At 41.8% G+C, this 12,114-nt stretch overlaps 1 protein-coding gene and 1 long non-coding RNA gene across 8 annotated transcripts in view; both read right to left on the bottom strand.

Annotated features, from left to right (window-relative positions):
* Positions 1-12,114, bottom strand: part of CEPT1 (choline/ethanolamine phosphotransferase 1) — a 31,816-nt gene that overhangs the window by 15,838 nt on the left and 3,864 nt on the right. For 4 of the 7 annotated variants that reach the window (XM_084498045.1, XM_084498042.1, XM_084498044.1 and 1 more), the window contains 2 exons: positions 9,047-9,194; positions 7,932-8,073 (listed from right to left, as the gene is read on the bottom strand). In XM_084498045.1, the coding sequence (XP_084354171.1) occupies positions 7,932-8,073; positions 9,047-9,194 (290 nt within the window). Of the gene's footprint in view, positions 1-328; positions 414-7,931; positions 8,074-9,046; positions 9,195-12,114 lie in introns of all 7 variants that reach the window. The other 3 variants (XM_084498048.1, XM_084498043.1, XM_084498047.1) reach the window with 1 other exon arrangement.
* Positions 5,145-7,924, bottom strand: LOC311423701. The gene is made up of 2 exons (XR_014685792.1): positions 6,424-7,924; positions 5,145-5,458 (listed from the first exon to the last, which is right to left on the bottom strand). It is a non-coding gene; the product is annotated as an uncharacterized lncRNA (long non-coding RNA).

The raw sequence follows: 12,114 nt of genomic DNA on the forward strand, positions 1-12,114 counted from the left end.
TAGAGCTGCTTCCACAGCCCTCGTTATCTTTTAGGTGAAGCCAGAACTGTGACAACACAGGAAAGCTTAAAGCAAGCTCTTCTGCTTCGCAGGCAGTTTTGTTTTGTTTTCAAGTAAAAACATGATGCTTCCAAAAAAATCATTTCCAGTTAGATTGGATTTTTACTGCTCATTCATACTTTGTAAACATTTTTCCCTTCGTATTAAAGCACTTGTGAAATACCCTTAGAAAGATGCTCTCATATCCCAGTTACTATGTGCATGACAAAGGTGCTGTCGCTGCTTAGTCCATGCCATTTGTGCTGGGTAGCATTAACGTTCGCTTTACCGTGTAGTTCCAGAACCAGGGCCCCAGAGTTCCTGTGAGAAGCTGGATTGCTATCGTACAGAGCATAGACTCTGTAACATCAAATCTATGTGCAAGGGAAAGAAACATTTCAAAACATTTTCCTGAGCACTTCAGCTAAGTGAACCCATCAGAGTAGATTTTCATTCATGTTGTAAAATAAGATCAGAAAAATACAAAGCAGCATTACAACAGTCACTGTTGATAAAGTTTAAAGGGTGAGAGGAAGGGAATGAGCAACCTCAGAGTGAGTGTATTAATTTAAAATATTGTAACCCAAGTAGTGTTTTGCACACTCAGAACTCCATTCAGAGATTATACAATTTACAGTTCTACTCCAACACATGGGCAAACTCAATCATTACTGTATAGATGAGAAAATAAATTCCCTGCTTCACGTCACAACAAATAAAACAATTCAAGACCTCACTCCCTATCCCATGCTCATGCCCAAATGACACTGAATACATGTATTTTTCGTATATGAAAATATTTTCATATTTTTCAAAGCAGAAGCAGGGACTGCAGCATCTCCAGTTTACCACCTCTGAGGGAGAGCCAAGCCCTTCCCCTCCCTGCTTGTGCAACTCCTTGGCTTCTCAGCAAATAATGCCAAAGATGCCAAATGAGCTCTAGATCCCCATTCAGTGGTAACTGAACTGTTCTGTACACATTTATTTTCCACCCCTGACAAAGAGATGAAAAATAAGCTCTAGCCAGCCGAGCTACAGCCATCATAAATAATCCTTATGGTACACTACAGATTTATAGCATTTTAGAACTCAAGTATTTTGAGAGACGATCAAATTAATTACATTAAACATCCCATCAGAAAACATTTCAGCAATAAGAACTTCAGTCATAACAGGTCTTTTTCAGGGCAGTGCTTATCAAAGTTCATTAGAACAAAAACATGCAGCCTGCCATCAAGTTACATGCCAATTGACTAGCAAGGTACATCAGAGAAACAAGGTTTACTAATTGCACTGTCAGAGCTTAACAAAAGCAGTATCTTGTGCAGTCCCATGCCTGAATCTCCATCTGATAATCATTTTCTGTTTAATTATAAATGGAACATAATATAGGATATGCTTAGAAAAAATATTTCTTATTTTAGGAAATACAGGAAGAGAGTTACACATACAACACAGCTAACTGGTACTTTCAGACAACTGCAGTTTCTTTTCCTTTTCTCCCTACGTTACTTAAGAGATATTTCCAGATCAGATGTGGCTTTTTCTCTAAACATTAACTGGGAAAGCTCAAAAAGGGACCATCGACCTTGGCATGTGCTTAACTCTACTTAGATGTTGGCAGCAACAAGTCTTTTGTATGCTGTCTGCTTTGCTAGGTTCCCTTGTCAAGCTGGTAAGAGCTTGTAAGAGCCAATTAACACACAACTGATTAGTCATACATAGGGAATATACACTTGTCAGTGTTGATTTATTGAGCATATTCAATGTGCAATTTTTAAGAGGTCCTGTTTGATTAAACAAGACTTCACAATTCCTACCCTGAATCAAGTTTCAAAGTCTAGAGACAGAACGGTGAACTGAACAGATTTAAATCAAAGCTAAGAGATTTCCCAAGAAAGTGAACCAACCAAGAACAACAGGGAATAGATACTTAATGCTGTAGATTGCTCTGAAATCAAGTCAATCAGTACCAATACAGCCTTTTTAATACTGGGTAAAACTAATGGGGGGAAGCATTTATGTACCCTCCTCTTCCCCAACATACAAAATTCCTTGAGATAGCCCTGTGTAGTGGAACAAAGCAGACAAGAAAAACGCTCATGCCTCATCAGAAAATAGAATTTATGCGGCTAGGAAACTTGAGGGGCTACAGTTATAATTAAATACTCTGCACAGCAGCACTCTGGTCTGAGAAGTGATGATTCTCCCAGCTGTCCTATCCATTTCTAAGTGTGCAAGTGGGATTACTCAGGCTGGCCAACAAACTACAAATCTCAGCATAAGACAAAAGATTGTTTTCTTAAGGGAAGCACTACACCAATAAAAGAATGTTCATCATCACAACACGAGAGAAAAAGGCTAAGAGTTACATGCTAGAATTCCAAATGCTTAGTTTTTAAAGGGTAGTATGGAGTTTAATCTTAACCCATTTCAATCTAGCATTTTCACTTGGATGTAATGAAATAAAAAATCAAGCAAGCAAACTGTAGAGAAGGAATAAAAGCTTAAGTGTATTAAAACTAATTCCAGCTCAGGAAGTTCATCTTTAGGTAAAATAAAATGAAAAGTGAGCCCAAAGCTTTTCAACCCTCCCCTTCTGTAATACACTTTGACATGTCAGTTTTTCCTTTTGCCACTTGTTAATGTAGAATAAAAGTTGTGCTGTTCAAATAACAAAATGAAGACAATGGTTATAATGCTGGAAATCAGTTTCACAGAGCAACAAGACTGCTTCAATGGTAAGGGCAGAAAATCAGCATCTCAGCTCTTAACTGCTTGGTTCCTGATTTATAACACTGTGAAGGGATTTGTGACAGGGAAAGGAAGAGGAAGAAGAGGATAGTGATGTGGAAAACCCCCCTCACCATTAACTGCAGCCCTCAGGAATTTAAACTGTATGATCATGCTGCAGCAAGGCACTTATGCATATTTATGACACACAGAGCACTAGTGAAAGGCTGCCACACACAGCAATGAGTAACTGAAGTACACAGAAGGCTGGCTGCAAGCAGCAAACACCACCTACCACAACTGTGCTTCAACACATACTTCCCGCAAGCGTAGAGAAACAAAGTCCTCCCTGATATCAAGACCAAGCTTCAAACTCCTCTATGCAAATAACAAGTGTTGTTGTTCTTGAAGAACTGTTGGCAAAACTCAAAATTGCACGCACTGAGCCCTACGATGATGGCAATTACTGCCTTATCTCCTGGAATCCCAATATCCTGGAACCGTTCCCTACAGCAAGTACTCCATGTGCTAAGTAAGCTTCCTTGGCTTGGAAGGCTTCCATCTCTGTATTTTGACATTTGGTGTGAATTGTCTATCTGGGACAACACACTAGCTCCTTCTCTAACTGCTATAAAGAAGGTTTCATTTTAGTATTTCCTGAAATACGGCCTTATTTACTAGTCTCTCCCATCTATCTCAGTGGTAGTACTGACAGGAGGGCTCAGATTAACCAATTCAATCTTCCTCCCTTCTGAAACCATCCTGTTATCAAGTGGGCTTTTACTGGTGCTCCAGCATCACTGAAGAAGAATGTTCCCCCAAGTTCTCCAACATTCCTCAGTAATGGCTGTTTCATTAGACAGCTTGAATTCTTCTTTCTCTAGGGATTGTTATTCAAGCAGCAAAGTAACATTTTTAACTTGTCAGTTCTATGAAAGCTAGTAAGAACTGTTCCTTCCTCTCAGTGTTTACTGGTAAGTCTTTATGGGAATTAGTTTCTAAGGATGTTTCATCTCGTTGTTTGTATATACAACATCTACTATTGCCAACTTTCCATATTTCAGTTAAGAAAGGTTGGGGTAAGTCAGATAACCCACAGGAGAAATGCTGGAAGTGACAGTGCAGCAGCACCCTCTGATGGGTGCCCACTGGGTTTTTACAATATGATTTTTAGCTTGCCCCAGCCCAGCATGGCCAAGCATACAAGGCCCTCACCTGTCCTTCTGTGCCACGAGCTGTGGTTCATGCCCCTTACGGCAGCAATTGAGGTGCGTGCAGTGCAGAACCTGGCTCAGCTCTGACGGAGCCTGATAGCTCCTGCTTCATTTCCAACTACCATGGACTTGAGGCAGCTGCTGCAGTCAGACTGTCTGTGCACTGACAAGGTTAAATGCAGAACTGAACCTGTGTAACTGACATCTCCTAATACATTCCTTAAAGCCAGAGCGATGAGCAGCTGCAGAACAGAATCCAAGCAACATTAACTCTGGGCCGAGAAGAACCGGAGCCAGTAACCGAAACAGGGCTCCAGATAATGGCATGCAAATTCCTTTCAAGGTTTGTGAACAATATCCCTGAATGCTCTTGATTTCTGCATGGTGTTTCTACAATACGAGAACTGGTTCTACCTTGACACATGGCAGTGCAATTGGACTTACCAGATTGATTTTTGTGCAAAAATGCACTTTTTCCAAACCAGAGATGCCCCAGTTATGCTGCACCATCCAAGACTAAGCCTGAAACAAAACTCATTCTGTATTGTGCACAGCTAGTCCACAATCCAGATAAACCAGTTACTGTGCTGAAAAACAGGACAGGAAAAGCAAATGCTTGGACTGTTTCAGAACTCAATATTCTCCTGCATTCCCAAACCACTGTTTTATTTCTTCAAGAGTACAGCACACTCCTGCTCCTTCATGAGCCCATTCCCAGGTGAGATGCGATGCCTGCTTTTCAGCAAGGCTTCCACACAGCTCTGTCCGGGCTGCGTCCTAATCCCTTTGCACTGCTGATGTTACTACGGTGACTTTTACTGTTACCTACCCAACTTGTTTTAAGAAAAAAACAACTTCCTTACAGTGGATTTTTACACAATACTGACCTCTAGCTATTTTTTGAGTTACTTAACCAATTCAAATTGCTCTTTGAAAAACGCATCAGCTGCCAAGATCTAATAAAAGTATAATCATCATTTAAAGATGGAGACACACCGCTGGGAACAAGCCTAGAGCAGTCCAGGGCAGCCCTGATGCTTTTAGTAGGAAGAAAAAGAGACAGAGTAGTTGGTGTATTCAGTAATTGGGCACAATTAAACTCATGGTTTTCCTGCTCCACCTGCAATACTCTCTAGGAATTTAGCTGAAGCAATCCCATTTTCTCCTCCTTCAGGGTGAACACTCCTGCTTTACAGATGGACTTTTTCAGTAAGCCAAGCCAATTATATACTTAACTGTTGAACAGCGTTTAAGGAATGAAATACTAACCTGTCTTCATCAGCCTGCTGCTGTGTTGAGCCATTTATGGCTTGCCTATTGAGTTGATCTCTAATTAAAGACAGTTTCTCAGTTACTACTTAGGATACACAGATGGGAGCAAGTCACTGTGCACTAAGACCTTTGCAGCCCCTTTCAACAGCTGTCTCTGATTCCACTTACTCAGGAGCAAGAATGCCTAAGCCTGCGTTTACCTGTGGATAGAAACACAGAATCATTAAGGTTGGAAGAGACCTCCAAGATCACCTGGGTCCAACCATCCCCCTACCACCAATGTCACCCACTAAACCATGTCCCCAAGCACCAGCCCCAACCTCTCCTTGAGCACCCCCAGGGACGGGGACTCCCCCACCTCCCTGGGCAACCCGTCCCAACGCCTGCCCGCTCTGTCTGAGCAGAAATGGCTCCTCATTGCCCACCTCAACCTCCCCTGGCACAACTCGAGGCCGTTCCCTCTGCTCCTGTCCCTGGTTATCTGCGAGCAAAGACCAACCCCCAGGCAGTTGCAGAAAGCAATGAGCTCTGCCCTGAGCCTCCTCTTCCCCAGCCCAAACACCCTCAGTGCGCTCAGCCGCTCCTCACAGGACTTGTGTCCCAGGCCCTTCACCAGCCTCGTAGCCCTGCTCTGGACACACTTCATGGCCTCGATGTCCTTCTTGCAGTGAGGGGCCCAGAACTGAACACAACACTTGAGGTGCAGCCTCACCAGAGCAGAATACAAGGGGACCATCACCTCCCTGGCCCTGCTGGCTGCACTATTCCTGACACAAGCCAGGATGCTGTTGGCTTTCTTGGCCACCTGGGCACACTGCTGGCTCATGTTCAGGTGAGCATTGACCAACACCCCCCCCAGGTCCTTTTCCTCTGCACAGCTTTCCAGCCACCCTGCAGCGCTGTGTGGGGTTGTTGTGACCAAAGCACAGGACCCGGCACTGAGCCATGTTGAACCTCATCCTATTGGCCTCTGCCCATCAAAAAAAACTCTTTTCCCTGACCGGGAATCGAACCCGGGCCGCGGCGGTGAAAGCGCCGAATCCTAACCACTAGACCACCAGGGAGGGATAGGATGCACACATCAGGCCCTGGCAGGGTAGGTACAATACTGATGCATTTCCAGCTTTATGTCTGGGGAGGTGGAAGTTTCAGAAAAAAATCATACCAAAGTGAGAAGTGGTTAACAGGATCTCAGATCTAGTCTCAGATTTTCTTGCCACAGAAATGAACGTCAGCTTGTGGCAGTCTATTAACCTTATGACACTGTGCAAATGAAGAAACAGATGTGTTTACAACATTATCTGTTATCTGAAATAATGATATATATTTGTGTGCTTACTGCCTTCTCTACATATTGATGGATCATCAGGTTTTCATAACATTCAGCCATGCAGAACACAGGATCCGCTGTCTCCAAATATAAAGATTCCTCACAAAATCTAAGAACAAACATTACAGTGAACACAAGGAGCAATGCACCCATTTGTCTAAAGCACAAAGACAAATCAGGTACACTTGCTGCTTCCATCTGTACAGTCAAGCACATGCCAAGTTTTTTGTTTGTTTTTTTCCTGTTTTCAGTCAAAATACAAGAACATTCATTATCAGGGCCCCATAATGATCAAAAGGAGCTAAAAAGCATTCAGTATTGAGAGCTCTATTACAGCATAAAAGAAAAAAAGCCTAAGAACGTACAGGTTATGAGTCAGATGTCATCAAGATCTAAGTATCAGAAACTATTGACTGAAACTACTCTGCTTTGGTACAGTCAGAATTAGAACAGCAGTTTAGAAATAAGCTTCTCAAGAGAATCTGTATTAGTATTCTGCCAATAAGAGCTGCTACAGACTAGATGTCCGTAACTGAGATGTTTTTGCAGTATCTGAGATATGGATAACTCAGTAACAGACTAAGTAAACAGTGCACATTGTAGCATTGTTTCAAAATCCCACACTAGGAGCAAATTTCAGAAGTTTTCAGATGCAAATTCATTCTGCAGCTTGTTAACTTGAAATATATTTATTAGATTACATGACACAAGTGCAGAGGTAGAACAAACGTATGCTTCTGCATGAAGCTTGGTGAATCCCACAGCTCACTGAGTCCTTGGGAGCTGTTTACACACCTACCTTCATGCACAAGCAAATGAGACCTTGGCTGTTGACTTTCTAGGCATCGCATTTCTGCACCATTATTAACAGAACCACAGTCTTTACTAAAACAGACTCAGATTTTCAACTTTCAGCCACAATGTCAATTAATACACCGTATTTAAGAGTTATGCTTAACAGCAAAGATTAACTATACATCATCAAAAGTCAAGGAGTATCAAGAGAGATAGTTAAGTCAGTTTGCCACCATCTGACAAAGGCAGCCAAATATCGGGGCTGAAGCCCCATGTATTTTCCCCTATTTAGGTTTAAATCACATCATGAGCTCTTAAGGTGGAAAAAAGATACTTTACCACTCCTAGAACAAGCTAAGGAACATTCAGTATTAACTGTGGATTCAACAGCTATTTAATAATAATGCAATAATAGGTAATAACTATTACAAGCTTTAAGTACATAAACAGTTTACTACTACTCTAAACAATCTGAACTACAGTCACAAAGAGGAACTAGACAGAAAAGCCATTTAACTTTCAGTTTTATTTTCAGCCAAGGTACTTACATGCCAAAACGCAGCGTTCCAGAGACGTACGTCTGCCAGTGCGCGCAGTAAAACATGAACGTTCCAGCAAAACAACAAAAGAACATCCAGTCAGGGTTCGTTCCCAGCTGCACAGCAATACAAGTTCCCAAAACCACAAAGACTGCAGAAGAAAATCAGTCACATGGTAAAAATATAAAGTGCGTATGTGTGTAAAGATCCTTACCAAAAGCAAATCTAACAAAGGACCCAGACAGGAGCAACAGCGCGCAGGTATCCTGATGAGTTTTACTTCATAGACATTTATAAGAGTTGATCACTTCCATTGAAAATACAGACTGTAAAGAGCATATTAGAAGTCTTATCGGTTTTCAGAAGTCCTCAATTTCAGGGTTTCTAAGTCTCTTACATTTTCACTGAAGTTAATGAGATTAGACATCAGCAGACTTGAGCAATCTATGCAGTGGACAGTTTGGGGGTTCTCTTGTATCCAAAGCTTGCTGAACTTGTTTTTCCCCATTTTCTGAAGTTTTATTATGCCACTAAGAAAATCCAAGGTTTACCATTTAAGATTCATAAGGTATCTATGCATTTGTACTTATTTTAACACACAACTTTGATAAAATACTAATAGAAATATAATGCATAAGAGCTCTCAGTTATTTAAATTCTAAAGCATCTGATCATTCTTTTGCAATGGGATTAAACTTCAGGCTGGCCCAATGAACTCTACCTACCTAGAAAGGAACTGATCTGACCGACACTAGTCAGACTTCCACTGTCCCATTGTTCAGGCTCCATAAGTGCCTTGCAATTGTTCTGTATAAATTAGATCTAAATTAATATAGAAGAGCACTTTAGCTTTTTTTTTTTTTCAGTAAATTTGCAGAACCAAGACTGATAAAGCATACACAAAAAATTGCTGGCTCGGACTGAATAAGTCACATGCTTAATTTTCAGCATAACACAAGAGAAGGCATTCAGTTGATCTATTGAAAGAAAGTTGATTGAGAAGCTAAACCACCAGAAACATCAGCGGTCCACTTCTTCAGTAAAGGAACATTTTCTTCTATTCCAGATTTGACCCCCTGAAATAGAGTCACTTAATCCTCATACTTAAGTAAAAATGACAATACCTGTGGAAAGCGAATCACAGCCATGATCAAAAAGCTCTCCTAACGGAGTACTGCTATTTGTCCTTCTTGCTTGTTTCCCATCTATAGCATCCAGAGACTGGTAAATGAAAAGGCCACATGCACAGGCAATGTATGCCCAGGGAGGTGCCTAAGAAAGAAATTATCAGTGAGGGTAAAAGACAGTTTAAAGTTAAACTTAATCCTTCTGGTTTAAAACACCTTAAACTCATTTTACAGCTTTGCATTTGCACACAATTCCTTACCTAGAAATCTACCAAGTCGCATGCCTTCCAGTAGCTGGCCCGTGCAGGGGCAGGCAGAGGGGGTTATGGCATGTGAAATGTTAATAAAACAGAAGTTACAGCTCAGATTAACAGGTATAGTGCATATTCTAAAGCAGGAAACCGCTCTGTACATCTGAAAAAAGACAGAACTACATGTGCAAAGTGGGGCACAATCAAGCTCTTGTCTAGTTTCTATTTCCTGTAGAGGAATTTGTAAGTTGTTTGAGTGAGGTAGAGATTTGCATGCTTTCTTAGCCCCCAAAACATGCAGCTGCCTCACAAACACTGAGCTCATCTTCACAAGACCTCAACAAGGTGTCACGTCCCAAAACACTGCCAAATACAGGGCATTACCAGGCTGCAGAGGTATTTGAGAGCTACGTGACCGTATAGTGCTCAAATTGTTAGACTTCAAGTTGAGCCACTGTGTTTCCTGAGACTTCTAAAGCTTCAGGGCTCCCTAGCGCAGCACCTCTACTACCAAGTATTTTATTTTTGACTACCACACATCAGCAGCTTTACCAAATCCATGTTAATAACTCTTAATACCCATATCATGTCTAGCAATTGTTACATCTGCTGAAGAAAGCAAGGTATCCAATCCCTGCTAGACCAAAGCCTACAAATCAAGCTTTTTGCTGTTCCAAGCATTCACCACCACCACAGAAGCCAGAGGGCTGCCATTAGTTACTCAGCCTCAGTTTTATGGGTGTATAAACAGGTATTATTGGTTATTTTGCAATCTTCACATTTGACATTTATAAAAGTGATCATTTCTGAGCAGCTGTATTTTACACCTCAACAAAGCCCAAACAGAGCTATGAGGCTTAATCAAGCTGCCTGGTCTCTCATAAAGCTCGGAGGCTTGAGTTCTTTTGGTCTACGCAACCTTGACTCATTTGTAGCCCATCACATTATTCTCTTGCATTGTTCCTGCTACAGTAAGCAGCAAAACAGCTCCTCCTGCCTCAGAAGCTGGCACCATGCTCTGCTTTTAGCAAGGCGCCTATACAAACTAGCACAAGAACGAGAGATAAGGGGATAATGCGTGACCCAAAAAGAAAAGGACCACGCGTGGGTACATTTCTGTTTCTCATATGTAGACTTTTTACACAACATTCAAGTTTTCTTTGGCGTTGTGCAATTTGATCTACAGATTTTAGAAGTCAGACTGCTGGCGCTTTCATCACCAGCGTAGGTATTTCTACCTAAATATTTGTATCTGTTTAAGATTTCATGGTTCCCCCTTTACATGAGTTTTTGTTTGTCCTGTTTTGTTGGTTCCTGTTTTGTTTTCTTAAGAAACAAAAGCGCAGGCGTCTTCCCATTGCTCAGAGCTTTGCTAGGTGAGGTCCCCCAGCTCAGCATGCAGCAGAGCAACTCGTCTCATTTCCTCTGGCTACCAGTGGAGCTGCAAGAGCTACATTCCCATGACTCTTCCTGTTGATGAAAGGTGTAGCCAAGTTGCTTTTGAAAAAAGCAGAGCTAAGACTGAGCTACAAGGCAGACCCAATTTACATCTGAAAGCAATAGCGCTTTCAGAAGAAAACTGTTTCTGGAAGCCTGAAGTCCCATTTTCTTCCCAGACAACTACTTGACACTTAAAAGCAGCAGCTCGCAGCTCTGCCACTGAGCTGGCATCCTCCCTGTCATGCCAGCACGGAGGGCTGCAGTGCCATATGGCAAACTAGATCAGGCTGGAAGCTACCTCAGCAGAAAGTTATTTTTCAGCTAAAGTGAGAAGACAAACCCATTCAATAAGCACAAAGCAACTCTCAAGCTGTTAAACGTGCAATAGCTGTAATACAGCCAGCTATAGCTCTATCACCTTCCAAACCGTGTAGCTTAACATGTACTTCCAAAGTTTTATCACCAACCAGAACACAACAGTACTCAGCTTTATGCTCTGGTTCTGTGGCTGATGCCTTTATCAGAGTAAGAGGCAAGTTAAAACAAAGGTGTGTAGCAATGGCACTGCCTGAACAAGGAAGGAGCTGCTCTAAGCATTCACCACTCAAACTTAGTATTCACTTTACATCTTACACTTCCTAAATTCCACATTTTTTTTTTTCCTAAAACTATCCATTCCAATGGATTGCTAGAAGGCAAACATCCTTTTACTATGTCATATATGAACTGGGATGTGCAGGGCTGAATGCACCAGCTTACTATTTTTTTTTTTTTGAGATCTTACATAGGAACAAGCCACATGCCACTCAACTAAGAAGCATTCTCCCAACCTGAGTTATCAGCTCTGGTTACAAAGAAGCCTAGACATTTCAAAAGCTAGAACCCATAAGATCTCCTCCAGCTATTTGGTGTATAATTTATTTCCTGTATCAGATAAATCCTTTTCATTGCATTCACATATGAGTATCTTTTAAGACAATAAACATTCAAGTAACAGAACTTTTATAGTGCTCAAAAATGAAAGTCTTCTCCCATGCCTTATCAGGCAACTCTGACTTTTCTCCCTAGTGAGGGAGAAAAAAGTCTTTGAAGCTAGTAACTTGAAATCCCTTAGAAAGACTTTGTACCCTTGAAACCAGGAATTACACGAAGTTGAGACAGTTCTGACGAGGACAGGTCATGAGCTTTTAGTGCATCCAGAACAAACACAGCCCTGGCTTTCAGCCAGCCTTCTCACATCGCAGACCGCAAGTGGCTCACTGCTCCAGGAGACTACTGCGCGTTCCCACAGAGCGTCGGGTCTGCAGCCCTGACCTGAGCTACTCGGAAACACGGGGCCTGAGAAGGATGCAGAAGGGCACTCGCTTCATTCAG

The sequence above is a fragment of the Aythya ferina genome (assembly GCF_964211825.1).
Source record: "Aythya ferina genome assembly, chromosome: 25".
NCBI lineage: Eukaryota > Metazoa > Chordata > Aves > Anseriformes > Anatidae > Aythya > Aythya ferina.